Source organism: Dromiciops gliroides, chromosome 5, assembly GCF_019393635.1.
Source record: "Dromiciops gliroides isolate mDroGli1 chromosome 5, mDroGli1.pri, whole genome shotgun sequence".
Lineage (NCBI taxonomy): Eukaryota > Metazoa > Chordata > Mammalia > Microbiotheria > Microbiotheriidae > Dromiciops > Dromiciops gliroides.
Window position 1 is genome coordinate 183,252,475 of NC_057865.1, and position 23,299 is coordinate 183,275,773.

The window sequence follows — 23,299 nt, forward strand, 5'->3', positions numbered from 1 at the left end:
GCATTAATTCATTAGTAAGTTGAGAAGAAATAATAAATACTTCTACTAAGCAGTGCTTTCATATCAGCTCACTAATGAAAATTTAATTATATATAAACCCAATTATGTAATGTTATGTAAAACTTTTCAAGTTTTTTTCCCCTTTCTGTACAACTAGAATCATATTATTTCTAGGTTTCTTCAGGAAGGCTTTCTTTTCTTTCTCCATGGTCAGAAAGATGAAGGATTTTCAACATTTAGAGATTTAAGAAGCTTAGATCACCTTTAAAATGTACATATTCAAGTGTTTTGAGAAAGTAAAATATATCAATAAAGTGTTATTTGCTATTTTTCTAAAATAGAAGGGGTGGAAATTGATAGAAGAAAAATGCATTATCCAAGAGATCACTGATTTAAGTGGCAAGACCTCTGTTATAATTCAACTTTCTTGACTGTTAATCCGTATATCAGCTTTACTTCCCAAAATGGTAGGACACATTAGGGTGTCCTGGAGTGAGTCCTATAAGGATTCCAGGTATTTGACACACAACTACATACTTCCATGTATTGTTAATTGCTTTACATATCCTTAACTAAACTCTGAGCTCCAGGAAGACAGATAAGAAGATAGGACATATAATTTCATTGGAAACTCCTAGGTGAGGAAACTCCTTCAACTTATGCACATCAGAACCTTTTCCATAAATTACAGTTTTGGAGGGTTGGTAAGAGCACTGAGCAGTTAAATGACTTGCCCAGCAACAGAGAGAAGGGGCAGGCTTTTTGGTGGGATGTTGCACATTGAGAAGACTGCATGGATGGTTGAATGTTCCAGGGCAAGGAGGCCCCAGGTACTGACAAAGTTTCAAGATGAGACAATAATTGTTTTGAAATCCAGAGGCCAGGAAAAGGGCTGTGAAGGAAATGAAGGCTAACTTGAGTCCCTCCACAATATGGAGGCTCTAGAAGGGACTCATTAATGAAAGAAAGGGGAAAGCATTACAGTGGGATGGTCTATCTTGAGAAGGCCTTCTTCATCCACTGCATGTTGCTGAATGGTAGCTAATACCTCTTGTAAAGCATCACATACTTTATAAGAAGTAGAATGAATGGATGAATGGAAATTCCATTCCTTTAAGTCATATATCTGGAAGCAATCCCAGTCTTGGGGACCTAGTGATGAGGTTTTGAACTCAGAGTGACAATGGAGTCAACTCAGAGGGACTAGGAGATTCTAGCAGCTCCTACCTCATTCATTCTAAACACACACATTGACCTGCAAAAAATCCCCCAAAACAAACAAATAAACAAAAACCCAAAAAACTACCTTTGTGAACTTGAGCAAATTATTTAATCTTTCTGGGCTTCATTTATATTTTCCATAAAATGAGGGCATTGGACTAGATGATCCCTAGTGTCTTTCTGCTTCTAAAATTTTATTCACCTACTTTTGTGCCTTTTGACTTTTTTATACAATTGCTGAGCCCTCAAGTATTTTTTAAATGTTATGTATGTGTGGGATTTTATTATAGTCACTTTTGTTTCTTTACTGTTATAATGTAATCTACAGGAATATTTGGTATCCTACAGAATTATGAATTGTGGGGTAAATTTAAGTTGGATGCCAAAGATCAAGTCTATTGCTGTCTGAACCTTATGTCAAAAACTCTAGGACATTCTAAGAACCCATGTAGTTGTGTGTCAAGGGCTCAAAAGCATCTCCAATACCTATTTGAAAAGTGTCAACTCATTTTTGTTATACTGTCATTTCCCAGAAAAAAAATCTCATTAATAATTTATATCTAATTTCAGCCCAACACATAGATTCTGTTAAAAGAAAAGTGAGTGGGATTAACATAGTCAAGTGAGTAGGATTAACCAAATCAAATGTCAAGGGAAAATTATGACAAGTACCGCCTCCATTTTCAGGACACATTTATTAGGGGAAAAAAAGGTTTTTTTTTATGAAGTTTTGTATGCATATTTACAAATCATGCTCACTATATAGAGTAATTTATTTGAAGGCTGAATATCTTAAACATTAAATTAACTTTATAGATGACTAATATAGGCCTACATCTTCTAACCATTCCCATCTATTTTTGCTCCTTTTAGTCAAAGACTGTTAATTTTGTGTTTCCATATATAGGTTCCTTCAGTCTCCTACCCCCAATTTTTTCAGCATGGTTTTCTGTATGTGCCCATGAGTGTCCATGGGTATCCTTTGCTAAAAATATTTAATCAATTAATTTTGATTGTAATACCACCTCTCATTTGCCAATCCTTAATTTAATTATACCCTCCACATACTATATAAAAAAGCAAAAAAGTTAGGTGAAGTCATTAATTTCCCCAACACAGAGATTAAGCAACAGAATATGAAGAGTTCTATGCACATAGTTCACTATGTTTCTACCAAGAATGAGGAAGTGCATTTCAATATCAGTCATATTTCTAGATTCTATTGAGCACCCATATTTGCTAATTTCTGGGAAGACGATTCCACTTTGTCCAGTCATGCCTAGTCAAACACACAAAGACAGATGGTTTTTCTCCTCTCATATACTCACAGATGCTATTTCCAAACTTTGTTCCCCCCATTATGTCATACCTAACATCCACACACAGAAGTTCTCACCCCCTCTTACTCACCTTCATTCATATTGCATCATCTCCCAAATGTCAGCCTCATGTACACACATCTAAGTGCTACAAATACTTTATAATTAAAGAAATGAAGCTTGTTTGAATGGAGCTTGAAAAGAGTTGAAATGCAGGGGAACATCCTAGTTATCCTATCTTTTAAGGGTTTTAATTTCATTCCTTTTCTTCTAATTAAAATAAACCCATTTTGGAATGTATTAGTTCCTCTCTGTGTGTATGTGAGATGGGTGATGTAGGAGTAGGAAGAGAGAAGGGACAGATTTCTTTTACTTTTATCTCCTCCCTGTAATTTGGAAGTTGAATTTTTTGAACCCAAGAGCAAGACTGTACATTTTTCCCTATTAAATTGAATCTTATTGGACCAATATTACTGCCTACTTGTCATCTAACGTGTTAACTATATTCCTTCTTTTATTTCAGTTGCAAATTTGATAAGCTTTGATAAGCTCTATGCTTTTATCCAAAAATGTAAAATGACACCAAAGACCAAGCACAGATCACTGAGGCACTTTCATGGACAGCTCACTTCAATTTAAGAAGCATTTATCAAGTGTTGACTGTGCTAGCTGCTAGGGATGCAAAGACAAAAACAAAAGCAGAGTTGGTACAGACATCAGGTAGATGACATTCTATTAGAGTGAAGCAGCATGTACATAGATAAATATATACAAATTATATGCAGAGCAGTGCATAGTAATTGGGGGAGAGGTGCAGAGAGCACATGGAGAATGAGGAAAGAAGAGGCCTTGAGGAGAAGGTGGAATTTGACCTTACCCTCGAGGTGATCTAACGATATCAAGGAGCAGAGAAAAGAATAAAGATCATTCCAAGCATAGAAGACAGCTTATACAAGTGGCATAGAGGCTAGAGCTGGGATGTCAAGTATGGAAAGTAGCAAGTTGGCCAGGTTGGTGGGAATACAGATTGCATGACAGGAAGCAAGAGTAGAAAAATAGGTGGGATCCAGATTTGTGAAAGGCTTAATGGCAAAAAAGAGGAGTTAGTATTTGATCTTAGAAATGATGGGGAACCACTGAAGCTTTTGAGGAAGGGTATGACTTGGTCAGGACTTCACTTTAGGAAGAACAATTTGGCAACTTTGTGGAGGATGGATTGGAGAGGGGAGAAACTAAGGGCAAGAAGATCAATTAGGAAGCCACTGCAAGAGTTCAAATGAGAAATGATGAGGGCTTGAACTAGAATGTTGCCTGTGTGGGTAAAGGAGATAGGATAAATGTATGAAAGGCTGTAGACATAATAGGAAAGACTATAAGGGAGAGAGAAGACACTTCAATGACAAGAAGGATAATGGTGACCTCAGTAAAATTAGGGAAATTATGAAGTGGGTGGGTTTTGGGAGGAGGTAGAATTCTGTTTTGGACCTGCTGAGTTTCAGATGTTAATGGTACATCTGAGAGATGTCCAATAAGAAATTGGTGATGCAAAACTGGAACTCAAGAGAAAGATGAAGGCTGGATAAGTAGATTTGTGAGTCATCTATATGTATACAGATGATAGTTGAACCTCTGACAGCTGCTGAGATCATCAAGGTAGACAGAGGGAAGAGAGAAGGAAAGAAAGACATAAAAACAGAAAGACAGAGACAGAGAGAGAGATGGAGAGATAGAGGAAGAAGGAAGGAGAAAGAAAAAGGGGAAAAGGCAAAGGAGGAAAAGAAAAAAGGGGAGGAGGAGGAAAAGGAAGAAGGGGAAAAGAAGGAAGAGGAGGAGGAGAAAGAGAAGGAGAAGAAGAGGGAGAAGAAGAAGGAGGAAGAAGAAGAGCATGAGTAGCAGGAGCTTTAGAGGGGATCAACATCAAATGTAGAAGATGTTCACCCTCCCCTCTGAACTGCCCTTTTAGATATTTCTCTCAGGCCAATAAGAAAGGAACCTTACAGCTTTAATTCACAAAAGGATCAGATTTTATTACTTGGGAATTAATTAAACAAGAAAGGTGAAACTAATAAAAAATCAAAGATAAGGAAATAGGAAAAAGAAATACAGATAAATTCTCCTTAACTCTAAACTTAACCTATGCAATCCTCAGATTGTTTCCAATTAAGCCAATTCAAAGGAATTTAGGGTTTTCTGTGTTCACTCACCAAAACCTGGAAAGTCTACAGTTGCTCGCGCCACTAGAAGCACAGAAGACAGAGAGAGAGCTTGCATTCCAGAAGAGCCTACACCTCCCTTCAAGGACCGTTCAATTTTCCTCCCCCAAAAGGGGAGGTCCTTCAAAAACTGCCCATGGAGAGTTCTCCTTCTGACCTCAATAGCATATGTAACTTCAGGGTGGGCCAGGTATGGTCCCTCCCAAATAAGTCAGCTAAAACTCCAATAATTTTTTACCACAAATAATTTTTACCACACAGGGAAATAATAATTTGTTTTAAATGTTCAGGAAAACATAAAAAAACCACACAAGACTGAGATATACCTGCCACTGATATGTAAGGGCAATTGTTTTTGGAAAAAAGATGTATCTTTACTACTTAGCTTTTATTTTGCTTCTGTTTCTCTTGGACTGAAAAGAATAGCTGTGATTTTTTTTTAGTGAGGCAATTGGGGTTAAGTGACTTGCCCAGGGTCACACAGCTAGTAAGTGTTAAGTGTCTGAGGCTGGATTTGAACTCAGGTCCTCCTGACTCCAGGGCTGGCACTCTATCCACTGCGCCACCTAGCTGCCCCCTTATTCTGTGATTTTTAACCAACATTGCCATTGGTCATGGGGTAGAGAGAAGGAGAAACCCCTTCTTTCTCTTTGCTGGAAGCTTTAGGGAGAAGAACAATGGAATAGTCTCAAAGAGTCTGTCCAAAAAGAAGAGGAATGGAACCTTTCTATAGCCTACTGAGTAATATCTTCATGGCTCAGCTGCTGGCTGTCTTCAAAACAACTTCCCAGAATATGCGGACCAATCATATCAATTAAAAACACATATCTATCCCAATGGAGCCGGAGTATATGTTCTATGGGATCATCCCTTTCATAAATAAAAAGTTATTAAATGTGCTATGTTTAGAACATTGTACCTGGTTCTGGGGGAGAAAAAAAAGTAGATGTGATTGTGTCTGCCCTGAGAGAACTTATAGTCTAGTAGTGTGATATGATCTATGCATAGTTAAAATAATACTTACTAAAACATTGCAAAATCACAAATTAAGGTGACAGAACAGGGATCCGAAAGATCTCTGCAAACTGGCAGGGTGGGATGACTTTAACAAAGTGAAATTTAGTAAGGGTACATACATTAAAATTAAATCAATTACCTGGACTCACAATTGTACAAGTACAGAATGGCAGAGATAGAAGTAAACCATAGTTTAATGAAAAAGTCTTGGCCAGAGTTTCTATTGGATTTCAAATCCACTCTGAATTAATAGAACATGACTTCTGACAGTGCTAATTCAATATAAGACTGAATTAACAGAAGTATAGGGACTAAAAGAGAGTGTTAAACCCATAGTGCTCCATTAGTCATACCGCATCTGGAATATGGTGTTTAAGTTCTGGGTTCTAAGTTTTAGGAGGGATATTATCTTTTTTTTTTTTAGTGAGGCAATTGGGGTTAAGTGACTTGCCCAGGGTCACACAGCTTGTAAGTGTCAGGTCCTCCTGAATCCAGGGCCGGTGCTCTATCCACTGCACCACCTAACTGCCCGAGGGACATTATCTTTTTTTTTTTTTTTTTTTGTATACAGTAACAGCAATATTGTTTTTTTTTTTTTTGAGATATTTTATTTTTTCCGTTACATGTAAAGATAGTTCTCAACTTTTGTTTATACATGCTTTACAATTTCAGATTTTTCTCCCTCCCTCCCTCCCCTCCCTCCCCCCTCCCCTAGACAGCAGGTAATCTGATATAGGTTATATCTATATATATCTATACATATACATATAGATATATATATACACACACATATATATACACATAATAACATTAATCCTATTTCTGCATTAATCCTGTTACAAGAGAAAGAATCAGAGCAGTGATGCAAAACCTCAAAATAGAAAAAAAAAAAACAACAGCACCCAAAACAAAAGAAATAATATGGTTCAATCAGCATCTATACTCCACAGTTCTTTCTTTCTTTTTTTTTCTTGGATTTGGAGATCCTCTTCTATCATGAGTTCCCTGGAACTCTTCTGTACCATTGCATTGGTGAGAAGAATATAGTCCATCACAGTAGGTCAACACTCAATGTTGATGATACTGTGTACAATGTTCTTCTGGTTCTGCTCATCTCACTCATCATCAGCTCACGTAAGACCCTCCAGGTTTCTCTGAACTCTTCCTGCTCATCATTTCTTACAGCACAATAGTATTCCATTGTATTCATATACCACAACTTGTCCAGCCATTCCCCAATTGATGGGCACCCCCTCAACTTCCAATTCCTTGCTACCACGTAAAGAGCAGCTATAAATATTTTTGTACATGTGGGTCCCTTTCCCCCTTCCATGATTTCTTTGGGCAAAAGACCTAAAAGTGGGATTGCTGGGTCAAAGGGTATGCACAGCTTTATCGCCCTTTGGGCATAATTCCAAATTGCTCTCCAGAATGGTTGGATCAGCTCACAGCTCCACCAACAATGCATTAGTGTTCCAATTTTCCCACAGCCTCTCCAACATTTATTATCTTCCTTTTTTGTCATTTTAGCCAATCTGATAGGTGTCAGGTGGTACCTCAGAGTTGTTTTAATTTGCATCTCTCTAATCATTAGAGATTTAGAGCATTTTTTCATATGGGAATAGATAGCTTTGGTTTCTTCATCAGAAAACTGCCTGTTCATATCCTTTGACCATTTCTCAATTGGGGAATGACTTGGATTCTTATAAATTTGATTTAATTCCCTATATATTTTAGAGATGAGGCCTTTATCAGAAGCACTGGCCTCAAAAATTGTTTCCCAGCTTTCTGCCTCCCTTCTAATTTTGGATGCATTGCTTCTGTTTGTACAAAAATTTTTTAATTTAATATAATCAAAATCATCCACTTTGCATTTTATAATATACTCTATCTCATGTTTGGTCAAAAACTGTTCTCCTTTCCAAAGATCTGATAGGTACACTATTCCTTTCTCTCCTAATTTACCTATGGTATCACCTCTTATGTCTAAATCATGTATCCATTTTGACCTTATTTTAGTATAAGGTGTAAGATGTTGGTCTAAGCCTAATTTCTGCCATACTATCTTCCAGTTTTCCCAGCAGTTTTTGTCAAATACTGAGTTCCTATCCCAGAAGCTGGAGTCTTTGGGTTTATCAAACACTACATTACTAGTGTCATTTACTACTGCATTTCCTGAGCCTAGCCTATTCCATTGATCTACCACTCTATTTTTTAGCCAGTACCAGATAGTTTTGATGACTGCCGCTTTATAGTAAAGCTCCAGGTTTGGTACCGCTAACCCACCTTCCTGTGAATTTTTTTTCATTATTTCCCTGGATATTCTTGATTTTTTGTTTTTCCAGATGAATTTTGTTATTATTTTTTCTAGCTGTATAAAATAATTTTTAGGTAGCCTGATTGGTATGGCACTGAATAAGTAAATTAATTTAGGCAGTATTGTCATTTTTACTATATTAGCTCTGCCTATCCATGAGCAATTGATATCTTTCCAATTATTTAGATCTGATTTGATTTGTGTGAAGAGTGTTTGGTAGTTGTGTTCATAGAGTTCCTGGGTTTGTCTTGGCAAGTAGACTCCCAAGTATTTTATATTACCTACCGTTACTTTAAATGGAATTTCTCTTTCTATCTCTTGCTGCTGGACTTTGTTGGTCATGTATAGAAATGCTGATGATTTATGTGGATTTATTTTATATCCTGCTACTTTGCTAAAGTTGTTAATTGTTTCAAGTAATTTTTGACTTGATTCTCGAGGATTCCTTAAGTATACCATCATATCATCTGCAAAGAGTGATAGTTTTGTTTCCTCCTTGCCTATTCTAATTCCTTTAATTCCTTTCTCTTCTCTGATTGCTAAAGCTAACATTTCTAGGACAATATTAAATAATAGGGGTGATAATGGACATCCCTGTTTCACCCCTGATCTTATTGGGAAGGCCTCTAATTTATCTCCATTGCATATAATACTTGCTGATGGCTTTAGGTAGATACTGTTTATTATTCTAAGGAAAGCTCCCCCTATTCCTAAACTCTCTAGTGTTTTTATTAGGAATGGGTGCTGTACTTTGTCAAAAGCTTTCTCTGCATCTATTGAGATAATCATATGATTTTGGTTGGTTTTCTTATTGATGCGGTTGATTATGTTAATAGTTTTCCTAATGTTGAACCAGCCCTGCATTCCTGGTATAAATCCCACCTGGTCATAGTGTATTATCCTGGTGATCACTTGCTGTAATCTCCTTGCTAATATCTTATTTAAGATTTTAGCATCAATATTCATTAGGGAGATTGGTCTATAATTTTCTTTCTCTGTTTTTGCTTTGCCTGGTTTTGGTATCACCACCATATTTGTGTCATAAAACGAATTTGGTAGAACTCCTTCTTCACCTATTTTTCCAAATAATTTGTATAATATTGGAATTAATTGTTCTTTAAATGTTTGGTAAAATTCACCCGTAAACCCATCTGGCCCTGGGGATTTTTTCTTAGGGAGTTCATTAATAGCTTGTTCAATTTCTTTTTCTAATATGGGTTTATTTAAGGATTTTATTTCCTCTTCAGTTAACCTGGGCAGTTTGTATTTTTGTAAATATTCATCCATTTCATTTAGATTGTCAAATTTATTGGCATACAGTTGGGCAAAATATTTCCTAATTATTGCTTTAATTTCCACTTCATTGGTGGTAACATCACCCTTTTCATTTTTGATACTGGTAATTTGGTTTTCTTCTTTCTTTTTTTTAATCAAATTAACCAGTATTTTATCTATTTTATTGGTTTTTTCATAAAACCAGCTCTTAGTTTTATTGATTAGTTCTATAGTTTTTTTGCTTTCAATCTTATTGATTTCTCCTTTAATTTTCAGGATCTCTAATTTAGTGTCTAATTGGGGATTTCTAATTTGTTCTTTTTCTAGCTTTTTAAGTTGCATGCCCAATTCATTAATCTCCTCTTTCTCTTTTTTATTCATGTAAGCATTTAGAGCTATAAATTTTCCCCTAAGCACTGCTTTGGCTGCATCCCATAGATTTTGGTATGTTGTCTCATTATTGTCATTCTCTTGGATAAAGTTATTGATTGTTTCTATGATTTCTTGTTTGGCCCATTCATTCTTTAGAATGAAATTATTTAGTTTCCAATTGATTTTCATTCTACTTTTCCCTGGCTCTTTCTTACATGTAATTTTTATTGCATCATGATCTGAGAAGGATGCATTTACTATTTCTGCCTTTCTACATTTGACTAGGATGTTTTTGTGCCCTAATACATGGTCAATTTTTGAAAATGTGCCATGTACTGCTGAGAAAAAGGTATATTCCTTTCTATCCCCATTCAATTTTCTCCAGACATCTATCATGTCTAACTTTTCTAGTAATCTATTCACCTCTTTCACTTCTTTCTTATTTATTTTTTGGCTAGATTTATCTAATTCTGAGAGGGGGAGATTCAGATCCCCCACTAGTATAGTATTACTATCTAATTCCTCTTGTAACTCATTTAACTTCTCCTCTAAGAACTTGGATGCTATACCACTTGGCGCATACATATTCAATATTGATATTACTTCATTATCTATAGTACCTTTAAGTAAGATGTAATTTCCTTCCTTATCTCTTTTAATGAGATCTATTTTTGCCTGCACTTTGTCTGAGATAAGGATTGCTACCCCTGCCTTTTTTACTTTAGCTGAGGCATAATATATTCTGCTCCAGCCTTTTACCTTTACTCTGTGTGTATCTCTCTGCTTCAAATGTGTTTCTTGTAAACAGCATATTGTAGGGTTCTGGTTTTTAATCTACTCTGCAATTCGCTTCTGTTTTATAGCAGAGTTCATCCCATTCACGTTCACAGTTATTATTACTGACTGTCTATTCCCCTCCATTCTATTTACCCCCTTTGTACTTTTCCCCCCTTCTTTCACCCTATTCCTCCTCACCGACGTTTTACTTCTTACCCCTGCCTCCCCCAATCTGCCCTCCCTTTTTATCACCCCCCTCTCTTTTCTTTACCCTTTTCTCCCTTGCTTTTGTCCTCCCTTCTCAGTCCCCCCCTTTCCCTTCCCCTTTTGTTTCCCTAAAGAGTGAGTTAAGTTTCTTTATCCCAATGAACGTATATGTTATTCCCTCTTTGAGTCAAATCTAATGAGAATAGGGTTGAAACCATGTTCCCCCCTCCTTTCTTTCCCTCTATTATAATAGGTTTTTTTCCACCTCTTCATATGATATAATTCATCCCATTCCACCTCCCCTTTCCTCTCCTCCCCATAGACTCCCTTTTTATCTCCTTAATTCTTTTGTATCATCACATCAAAGACAATTTATATTTATACCCTCTATATAAAGTCCTTCTCTCTGCCCAAATACATTTACAGTTCTTAAGAGTTATGAGTATTATCTTCCTGTGTAGGGATATAAACAGTTTAACCTAATAGGGTAACTTTTTTTTTCCCCCTCTGTTTACCTTTTTAAACTTCTCTTGAGTCTTGTATGTTGAGATCAAATTTTCTATTCAGTTCTGGTCTTTTCACCAGGAAAGATTGAAAGTCCCCAATGTCATTAAATGTCCATCTTTTCCCCTGAAAGAAAATGCACATTTTTGCTGGGTAATAGATTCTCGGCTGCAATCCAATCTCCTTTGCCTTCCGGAATATCATATTCCAAGCCTTGCGGTCCTTTAATGTTGAAGCTGCCAGGTCCTGAGCAATCCTGACTGTGGCTCCATGATATTTAAATTGCTTCTTTCTGGCTGCTTGGAGTATTTTCTCCTTCACCTGATAATTCTGGAATTTGGCTACAATATTCCTTGGAGTTTTCCTTTTGGGGTCTCTTTCAGGAGGTGATCGATGGATTCTTTCAATGATGATTTTATCCTCTGATTCTATGATATCAGGGCAGTTCTCCTTAATAATTTCCTGGAATATGGTATCTAGATTCTTTTTCTGGTCATGGCTTTCAGGCAGTCCAATGATTCTCAAATTGTCTCTCCTCGATCTGTTTTCCAGATCAGTTGTCTTTCCAATGAGGTATTTCACATTTTCTTCTATTTTTTCATTTTTTTTATTCTGCTTGACCGATTCTTGGTGTCTCATGGATTCCTTTTCTTCCAACTGTCCCACTTTAATTTTTAAGGCATTGTTTTCTTCAGTGAGATTATGCACCTTTTTTTCCATTTGGCTAAGTGAATTTTTTAAGGTATTGTTTTCTTCAGTGAGATTATGTACCTTTTTTTCCGTTTGGCTAAGTGAATTTTTTAAGGTATTGTTTTCTTCAGTGAGATTATGCAGCTTTTTTTCCATTTGGCCAAGTGAATTTTTTAAGGCTTTGTTTTCTTCAGCTTCCTTTTCTAAGCTGCTGATTCTTTTTTCATAGTTTTTTTGTGTTGCTTTCATTTCTCTCCCCATTTTTTCTTCTACCTCTTGCAATTGATTTTTAAAATCCTTTTTGAGCTCTTCCAGGAAGGCTTTTTGTTCTTGCGACCAATTCACCTTCCCTTGTGAGGCTTCAGATGTAGACAATTTGAGGCTATTGTCCTCATCTGAGTTTGTGTTGGCTTCTTCCCTATTGATACAGAAGCTCTCAATGGAGAGGGCTCTTTTTTGCTTCTTACTCATTATTGCAGCTTATTTATTTATTCTTTAAGTTGAGGTCTGCTCTGGGGGCACCAGGGTCCCTGTTTTGGGCTTCTTGTGCAGGTGTATAGGTGCTGTGTGACCGGGCTTTTACTCTGAGGCCTTTATGGTGTGTGGAGATCCCCTGTCCTGCACTTCCTGTCTGATTGTGCTCGGCCAGCCAGGCGCCAGACCCCGGCGTCTGATCCCGCCGTTCGTGGCCCTCTCGGCCGGTGCAGGTAAGTTTTTCCACTGTCCTTCTTGGCCACCAGATTTTTGAACCAGGTTCCGGGAGCCTCAGTTGTTCGGCTGTGACCCGCAGCTCCTGCTGATTTGCCCTGACCCCCTCGGCGCTGGGTTGCTGCCCTGCGCTGGGCCTCCCTTTTGCCCGAGTCAGACCGACCTTTTCCTGAAGTCTTCTAAATTATCTCTGGTTGGAGGACTGTGTCTCTCTGTCTCTTTGCAGGTTCTGTAGTTTCAGAATCCGTCCAGAGGCTTGATTTAATGTTCGTTTTGAGGGAACAGAAGGAGAGCTCAGGCAGCTTGCTGCTTCCTCTCCGCCATCTTGGCTCCGCCCCCCCGAGGGACATTATCTTAACTACAACATGCCTAGAAAATTGTAACTAGGATTTTGGGAGAAGGGCAAAGAAAGTGGTGAAAAGAATATTGCCTCTGGAGTCAGGGAACCTGAGTTCAAATCCTTCCTGTGACACATTGTGTATCCTCAGGCTAGTGACTTCCCTGTTCTGACCTTGATTTCTTCATCTGTAAAGTGAAGGGATTGTATTAGTTGTCCACTATGCTCTCCTTATCTTATGACCGAGTGAAATTGATTCCCAGTGCATTTCCTCTGGGAATCACACTCATCTGTTCACCCTTTAAATCTAGAACCTTCACACAAACCCCATGTCCTCTTATCAGACACAAGTGCTCACACGTATACACTTGTGCTCCAACTCTATCAAGTATCTTTTGGAATGCTGTTGAGAAGCAGCTATGACATGCTACAGGGAGTCCTGCTTTAGAGTTTGTACTACAGGGATTATATAACTATAATGTACACTTGAGCCATGAGATATTCTCCCTTGGGGAGAGACAGGCAAGGGCTCTTAATTAGCCTTGGCTCATGTGTGGGTGAATTATTTATATATTGTGACTTTAGCATGTGTTAAAGTATTTGCCACTGGCAAAGGAGATTCCTTGATTGGCTGAACTAAGTTTGGGATTACAAATTCTACAAATAAATTTTGTTCTTAAACCTTGGCTTGGCTAATCTCAAATTAGCAAGATGATGTTCAAAGGAGACAAGGGCCTTCCTTTTGGAATGAGTTGGGTTACATGAAAGCTGGAATAGCAGACATAGCTTTGGGGCGCTAGGGAATCTTGGGGGTGTCAGGAGGTCTGAGGGTGTGATGATGGCTTGGGAAAGTTGGGAGTCATCCAGTTTGCACAGGATATGATTCTTTTAGATATACTTTTAATCATCTGAAATTTTGGTAGCTTTATTATTAATGAAAGGTGGTATGTACAGTGGATAGAGAGTTGGTCTTGGGGTCATGAAGACCAGAGTTCAAGTCCCATCTCTGACAGAAACTGGATACATGACCCTAAGCAGATCACATAACCTCTCAGTGCACCATGCAATTAAAACTGCTAATCTGTATTGGTAGAGAGTATCCTTACTGGGAATTCCTTATACCAATAAGACCACAGATTTGATCCAACAAAAACATTATTGATTATTTCTATTAAGTCTTTTGTTTCTTTTATAAAGAAATATCCTTGGAAAAGTACAATTATAATTTGAAGTGTGTAGTAAGGAGTAAAGAAAGGAAAGATGGGTTGCGTACCAAAGCCAAGGAATGCAGGTACAGTGTAAACACTGTGACACTTGGGAGATAAGGTCTTAGTGAGGGTAGAAGATTTATTTTAACCTCATTCCACAACAATGAACCAGAAAAAAGAGATTTTCTTTTGTATTATAATAAGAAGAATCTCTGGGCCAAAGTCAGGTTCTACCATGCCAGTTCTAGGAAGGAGTTTATTCAACAGGAGGTTAAGTGACTCCATCGGGACCTTGGCTGAGAGAAATCTCATAATTTTATATATTGTCTGTCTCCTGTCTTCTTTAATTTCTTTGCTCAGACACATATGCTCTAGGAAATGCTTACCTTTTAGAGAAAAAAGAAAAAAACCCAAAGCAAAACAGAACAGCAATCCCCTTTTCAAAATGACCCAATCAATAACAGCCCATCTCCAAGGAACAAATCCTTTATGTGATCCAGTGGCATAATGCATTTTTTGAATAATTGACATATCCTAGCCTAGGATACATCACCAACTTCATATCATTTACTATTCTCTGCCAGTCAATATGAGTACGGGTCACTGGAAGATCTCTTCTTAAAATTCTTTTCAATGAAACTTCAAGGTCCTGGAGTTCTTGCAATACTGCAGTTTGGAATTTGTTTTCTTGCTCTTCTACAAACTTGGCAAAACTTACAGCCAGTTGAGCTTGGTTAACAACATCTAAGCAGTCCTGCACATCCTTATTAATATCAAGATGAAAGTTGACTTGTTTAAAGAAGTGTGCTTTCACATATATTGACCCTATTACTTGTGTGAGAAATGGAGTTATTGAAAAAATCCATTTTGATTTCCAAAGGCCATTCCAGTAATCTGAAGCTTTGTAATGATGATCTTCTATGCAGGCTATTAAGAACTCTTTACCTCTTATGGTTTTCCTAAGTACATTGCAATTTCCTGATGGGAAGTGTTTGCTCACATAGATTTTTAAAGCATAAGATACCACCATCCTCAGACATTCTGCCTCGTTACGTAGGACACCGTGACTCTCAATGTCTTTCAATTGATTCTCAAGAACATCAAATTTGAAAGAAAGCCTAGTATGAGAGTCAAAAAAGCGCTGGTCACCCAGTTCATTGTGGTGAGCAAGTAGTACTTGATGTCCATCTATGTTGAGTGGTACAAAATACTTTTTGCAGTATTTGTTACCAGCCCATTCACCATGTCGTCGCATTAATTTTTCGTCTTCAACCAGCAGAGAAAGGTCATCAAAACTGTTTATAAATTCTCCTGGAGGGGCTTGTGTCAGCAAGTTTTGAATGGCTTTTTCTTTGTCTTTCTTACTCACCTCATATCGAACGTTCTTCATTGTTTTTCTTGCAGGGAAAGTAAAGATAATGAAATTAAGTAGGACCAAAAGAATAAGAGAACATTATAAATGATACCTTCCCAATTGACATGTTAAATGTTCAAGAAGAAATTCTTATGATCATCCATCATCAAATTGAAGGTCTGGAAAGTTCTGACTTTCCAGATGATGTCATAATGCATTTTACTCAGCAACATCTAGAACTCTTGAGGGCCACAGAATGAATTCATGTGGAAAAAACCCCTAAGGTCAGTAACCATCTGATAGGCTGATTTCCAGTGTAACAGCTCACTATATTCTGGGGAATCCTGAATAGTCATCCGCAAAGGTGGTATGTCTGTGCTTGTGTTCCACACTGGGAGATATCTAGAAAAGTAGCAGGAAGAGTCAAGGTAGAATTAGGAGCATTTTTGTACCTTAATGGACATTAGAGAAACAGGCTCTTTGAACTTTTAGAGCCATTAGTATTGCAGCCTCAAATTCTTTGAAAGCACTCTGTGACCAAAAGGCTTGAATAAATGTATGGAGAAAGAAATGTAAACATTCTTACTAAGTTCACTGGAAAAAAAGCCAAACTCTTTCAGTTTAAGGAAAATGTGTTGTTATACATGGACATAAAGAAAAGTAGACCACTCTAGATTCTACAGAAAAGGACTGCCTCACACACTGCTATGTAAAAGACAGTGAAATGCTCCAGATCATTGGTTGTTCTCTGCTCTTTCCCCAGCATCTTTGTGACAGCAGCAGGTGCATTAATGAAATCGATTACTTCAAGAGGCAAACCTGAGTACCTTCGGATGCACCATAAGAACAAGAAATATGGAATGCTTGGCTAACTGAGAACAAGACAAAAAGGGGTCTGAGAAATGGAGAACAAATATCCATTTAGAAGTCACTTCTAACTACCCTGTTCTTTCTCCTGATCTCATACCTTTCTGGGTTTTTATCTCAACCTTTTCTAAGATTTTCTGTTAGGTCAAAAGCTATTCCTTGAGCACAAGCTTTTTGTGAATTCCACATTCTCTTAGGTTTCCTCTAGTTTCAATATCAATCTCTTTATCTGGTAAAGAATAAAAGGACTGTCATGCTTGACCTGACCCATGATCCATATAAGATAGATTTTTTTCCTCTGGTATTAGTACAATGGCATGCTTTTAAAGAAGACAATTCCTTCCTAAATACCAGTCTCATAAGTTTAGATGTGTACCCCCAAAACATTTCAGTAGCTCTTAATAATCCATCATAGATGGGGCATATGTCTTTATTTGAATCTTGTTTAAAAGTACTTATATTTTTAGCATCTCTTAGCAGTAATAGAATTATAGTATATATTTAGAATTGGATGGGACCTTAGAAGCCATCCCATCTCATTTTATAGATGAGGAAACTGAGGTCCAGTGAAGTTAAGTGACTTGCTCAGGGTCATTCAGCTATTGTCTGGATTTGAGGCAGGATTTGGACTTAGATCTTCCTGATTGTCTGTGATTCTATTTATTGTGCCATCTAACTGTTCCTACAATTTCTGAAATTTTCTCTAATTCTTACTAGAGATTAAACAATATTCCTTTTCTGTGCCCTAAATTTATATATTTTGAGGTTCAGTCTTTCAAAGTTTCAATCTTAAAGCTCTATAGAAATATAATTTTTATTGTATTATCATTATTCCCATTAGTTTTAATAAGAATTCCTTATTTTGATAAGTCCATGTTCTTGCTAAGTCTAGCCCCACCATGATTTTATCACATGAAATTGCCTCTCATCATTCATTTTATCTAGCCTGAAAAGTAAAAATCTCCTTAATTCTTATAATAAATGACAGTTCATCTGTCTCCTTGATCATTTTAGATTTTCTTCTCTGGACTTTATTGACGTGTGAAAACTAGATCTTTATCCAAATTCCAGGTGTGGACATACTATACTTTTCCTATTCCTGACAGTGCTCAGAATTTGTTAACCTTTCCTGGTGCAGCAGCACATTAAACTCATGCTTTCAGGGATGAATCTATAATAACTACTACATTCCTTGTTGGTATCATGACTTACTTTTTTAGATTTTTCTTTCTCTCACCTGTAAGTTTTATTATTTCATGTCTTTGAATACTTTTGCTCCATTGAGATACTTATATTGGTCCACATACAGTTTCTCCCCCACCTTTTATTATTCTTTGGTGTTTGGCTAAAAATATGTGTACCCATACATATATTTGTGATATATTTATACATACATAAATATATGGGCATAGGGAGAGGCAGAGGAAGAGACAGAGAGACATAGAAACAAATAGAAAATGTGTATATATGTATATGGTGGTGGTAGAATGGCGAAGTGTTATGTGGTAGAAAGAGTGCTGGATTTAAATTTAGAGGACATTTCCTACCTAAGTGACCTTGGGTAAGTCACTTTCTTTCTCTGGGTCTTAGTTTCTCCATCTACATGTATGATAAACACATAATAAGGCAGCTAGGTGGTATAGTGGATAGATCGCAGGGCCTGAAATCAGAAAGTCCTGAGTTTAAATCAAGTCTTAGATTCCTACTAGGTAGGTGACCCTGGGCAAGTAATTTAACCTTTGTTTGCCTTAGTTTCCTCATCTGTAAAATGGGGATAATAGCACCTACCTCCCAGTATGTAAGGATCAAATGAAATAATAAATGTAAAGGCACAGTGCCTGATCTACAGTAAGTGCTATATAGATGCCAGTATTATTAGACACACACACAAGTGTTTGTGTTTGTGTGTGTGTGTATAATATACACATATTTTCTTTTAAAGTGGTCTTATTTTAGGGGTATGGTTAATATTAAAGTGACCCAGTATTTGAAACAATTCAACAAGTTGTCTGTATCTTTGTAAGCAAAATATAGAGGACCATTTAAGATAAATATTGTAAATTGCCTCTAAGCCAAATTTTAAATATTTTGGTACCTAATGACATGACATACTAAATGTTAATCATGAGACTTTCCTTAACTTTTTTTTCTCTATACATGGTTCTTATCTGCTATTCAGGAGGACTTTAGAGCTGGAAAAATTAGTGTAGAAAAAACAGTAAAATTACTTGAAAAACTAAATATCCGGTGTGATGGAAATCATGTCAAATATATTTTTAAGGTGAGAAGATATGTTTATTTTTCTTTTAAGGGCTTGCCAATGTAAATTGATGGGTATTGGATTTGTTTTATGGTTCCTACACAAATTGCACATGACAAATGAAAGTTTTTTGGACATCAAAGTCTTATTAATGCTCATTTCTGACAATGAATAGCGTTTGGACAGAAGGAAAATATGACATAGGTAATAGAGAATGAGAGTATTTTGACATCTATAAGATTTAATACGAAGTTGATTAATCTCTTTTGTAGAAAGTTTGATGACCATAAAAATGTGGATGTAATGTCAACTGACTTAAAATATGTATCACCACTGTTCTTGAAGCTAGATTCTCTAGAACCCTGCTGTTTTAAGGTCTTTTTTGAATCTTAAAGTGCTATGTAAATATCCATGACTGTTGTTATATAAATATGAATTGTTATTAGACAGGATATGAATAAGGGTTCCATGAAAAAAATCAGTGTTAACTCCAATTAGTCACTAGGGCTAAAGCTAACATAAAGCCAGTAATTGAGGGGTGGAGGTGGGCTAATAAGAGGTGGTAGAGGGTAGATGTCTAGGGCTTGACAAGAGAAATCCTATTCTTGGAGCATGAGCCGTGCTAAAGCTGGAGAGGGAGAGCTGAAGAGTCGACACTTGCTGCTTACCTATGCCTCTTGTTCTGGACACTGAAGCTTTTCTAAACTGCAGTTCATATAATGAAACACAATATTCCAACTGTGATCTGACCTGAGGAGAGTGTGAAGGAACTATCACCTCTTTATTTCAGGAAGTTACATCTTTCTTAACACAACCAAAGAGTGAAGTTAGTTCTTTTGTCCTCCATATCACATTGTGTTTCCTGATGTTTAACTTGTGGTCTCCTAAAGTGCCAGATCTTTTTCAGAAAAAAAATCTATATAAGCATTTCTCTTCCATGATGTACTTATGGAGTTGGTTTTTTGAACCAAAGTATAAAATTTAACATTTATCTATTTTACATTTAATTTTACTAGATTCAGCCCAATGTTTTACTTTGTCATCTTTTTTTTTTAAATCCCAACTATGTTGTTCAATGTATTAGCTATCTTTCTTAGTTCTAGGTCTTCTTCAAATTTTATATGCATGCTATGTGTGCCTTTATCTAAAACATTAATAAAAATGTTAAAGCCTATATAAGGCCAAGCACATGGGTAGGTGTGCTGGAGACCTTCTGTTACCTCTAACCATTAGTTGAGTTTCAACAGCCCAAATAACTCCATATTTTCTACAAGAATAAATACTATATCAAAAGCATTGCAAAAAATCTAGGTAAACTATGTGGAATTCTATGATTTATCTTTTTAATAATGCTGCCAAAATGGGACATAAGGTTGTTTTGGCAAAGCTTCTTCTTGATGGTGTAATTCTGGCCTTAAAAAAAAAATCATTACATCCTTACTTAGATACTACTTAGCCACTTCTTTAACAATCCATCCTCAAATTTTTCTGGGAATTAACATCAAATTCACTCTCCTGTACTTTGTAGACTCTACTCTCACTCATTTTTTATTTGAAAATCAAGAATAGCATTTGTCCTTCTTCAGTCCTTCAGTAGCTCTCCCACCTGTTTTCTATATTCTTTTAGATATCACTGAAAGTGGTTCAGTAGTCACATTCACCAATACTTTGAGTTTCATGAAGCTAGTTCATCCAGGTCAAGTGTCTTGAATTTGTCAAAGGCATCTAGGTGCTTTCTTACTTCCCCTTATATATCTTGTGTCAGCACCTCCATTTTATCCATTTTTGTTCTTTCATTTCCAATGAAAAGGTTATTCTCTATGGCAGGAAAAACAGGAGGAAATAAAAATGAGCAGCAATACCTTCTATCTACTGTCAGTTGTCACCATTCCACCTTCCTTAAACAATGATTCTATCCATGTTTCATCCTCTTCTTAACCCTAATGTAAATTTTATAACTGCTCACTTTTGCTGTACTTAACTTATTTCACCAGTCAAAGCTCATTCTGATCTTTATTATTCCTTATATTCTTCTTATACTATCATGCTGCACTTTTGTAGTCATTCTGTTACCTTCCCTTGTGTTTATATTCTATGCATGCATACATATATACTACATATACACATACATATATGTGGTACAATGTGGATGCATGGAGAACTGATATGTATATCATATATGTGTATATATATGTATTTATAAGGAATCTGTTATTTAGTCATACACACATATATGCATATATACATGCATATGTATATATGTATGTATCTCTTATCTATCTATCTATCATCCATCCGTCCATCCATCCATTCATCCATCCATCCATCCAACCATCCCTCCATCTATTTATATGTTGTTTGGTCTATTCTCTCTGCATCCATATTAGTCTCTTCAGATAACCCTCCCCTTTTTGGAATTTTTCCCCGTGTCTCAATAAAATCTAATTGTTTGGAAAGATACATCGAATTTAAGATACTTGAGGACATCCAGTTCAAAATGTGGTGATGGAGCTCAGAAAAATGAGGAGGGCTGGATTTGGGGATCTGGGAGTCATAGTCATACAGATAATAACTTAGCTAATGGGACCTGATGGAGTCACTAAGAGAGTGTGTAGAAGAGAGGTCACAGGATAGAACCTTGCAGTATCTCCCTGTTTAGGGACAGAACTTAGGGTAATGATGGCATAGGAATCTGAGAAGGAGTGGTCATTACAGGTAGGACGAGCAAGTACAGTAATGAAAGAATATCCGAGGGCAGCTAGGTGGTGCAGTGGATAAAGCACTAGCCCTGGATTCAGGAGGACCTGAGTTCAAATCTGGCCTCAGACAACACTTGCTAGCTGTGTAACCCTGGGCAAGTCACTTAACCCTCATTGCCCTTCCTTCTTCCCCCCCCCAAAATAATGAAGAGAAACCTCTAAATTTTAGTATTCTATGGATTTCTTTGCAATTTAGATTTTTTGTGCAAATATTTTTTTTTTAATTCTTACTTTTTGGGAATCCCCCTTTGAATAGAACTGCTATGCTTTATTGTCACTTTGATTTTATTCTTATGCTTTGGTTTGATTTTAAAGCTGCATAATTTTATTTATTACTTTATATGGTTATTTGCTTAAGCATTGGTATCTGATGCATTGATAAATAAATTAGACAGACAGACAGATACATACATACATAGATACATACATATATACATAGATACACAGAAAGAGCAGGCATTTATTTTGTGCCAGGCATTGTGCCAAGAGCTGGGGATACAAATAAATCAGGCCATCCTTGACATCAAGGAACTAACATTTTAGTGGGGAGAAAACAACTCATAAAGGGGAGTGGGGAGCTGGGACAAAGATGGCCGAGTCTTGGTGGTTTGGGGCAATATAAGATGAAAGTTTAGCTATCAGAAAGCAATGTCTCAGAGGTGGAGTCTAATGTTTTGTAGGCAAGAAAAGGATACTTGTGGCCAGAGAGTAGGTAGCATGATGTTATTTAATCTAAAATAAGCAATATGAATGAAAAAAATCACTAGAGAGTTGGTTCAAAGTGTTGGAATTTAAATCTCATGATAGACCTTTTAAAATTATTTTTGAATTGTAAAAACACTAACAAATATGAAAATTTTCATATATAAAAAACAGAAAAGGAGAATCGTATATGAAACTATGAATCTCTATTATGTACATATTGTTTTAAAAGTATATATTAGGAGCAGCTAGGTGGCACAGTGGATAAAGCACCGGCCCTGGATTCAGAAGGACCTGAGTTCAAATCCGGCATCAGACACTTGCCAACTTACTAGCTGTGTGACCCTGGGTGAGTCACTTAACCCTAATTGCCTCACCCTCCCCAAAAAAGTATATATTAAATTTAACATGGTAGTACCCATATTGCACTGCTTGTGTGGTTCCACTTCTGAAAGTTCTTCTGCATTCTTCTGTTTATTTCTTTAATATTTCAATGGGGCTCTTTTTTATGACAGTACTATCTCTACTCTTCCCCCCCCCCCTTTACAATTCCTACTCCCTCACAGGAAAGCCTTTTCTTGTAATAAATATAATCAAACAGTAGGTACAGTGTTCTGATCCTGGAGTCAGGAAGATCTGAGTCCAAATTTGATCTCAGATACTTACTAGCTGGAAAAGTCACTTAATCTCTGGTTGCCTCAGTTTCCTCAACTATAAAGTGGGGATGATAATAGCACCTGCCTTGTAGGGTTGTTGTGAGGATCAAGTGAGATAATAATTGTAAAGCACTTAGCACACTGACTGGCACAGAGTAGGAGCTTTCTAATCATTCCTCTTTCTTCCTGACCTCTCCCCTTCCTTTTCCTTCCTCAGTTAAGCAAAACAAATCACACGTTGGACTTAACTGAGAATCTAAATTTTATCCCACACTTATAAGTGATTAGAAAAGCACCATGAGAATTGAGGACAAACATCCCAGTTTTCAAAAAAAGAGGGAAGAATAAATATCATAGGTCAGTGAGCTTAACTTTGAATCCTGGGAAAATTCTGGAATGAAGCATGGTATTTTTCACTTTCTTTCATTTTTTTCTTATTTTCAAGTTTTCTTATATAAAATTACTAATATGGAAATGTTTTACATAATTGCATATGTATAACCTATATCTGATTTCTTAAAACCTCAGGGAGGGAG

The 23,299-nt window shown here is 36.7% G+C and overlaps 1 protein-coding gene across 1 annotated transcript; it reads right to left on the bottom strand.

Annotated features, from left to right (window-relative positions):
- Window positions 1-14,652: 14,652 nt before the first annotated feature.
- Window positions 14,653-15,555, bottom strand: CAPZA3 (capping actin protein of muscle Z-line subunit alpha 3). The gene has a single exon (XM_043965040.1). The coding sequence runs from the start codon at window positions 15,553-15,555 to the stop codon at window positions 14,653-14,655; it is 903 nt and encodes a 300-aa protein (XP_043820975.1).
- Between the last annotated feature and the right edge of the window lie 7,744 nt (window positions 15,556-23,299).

Excerpts from the sequence above, each read along its gene's own strand:
- CAPZA3 (XM_043965040.1), bottom strand. The coding sequence starts at position 15,555 with ATGAAGAACGTTCGATATGAGGTGAGTAAGAAAGACAAAGAAAAAGCC.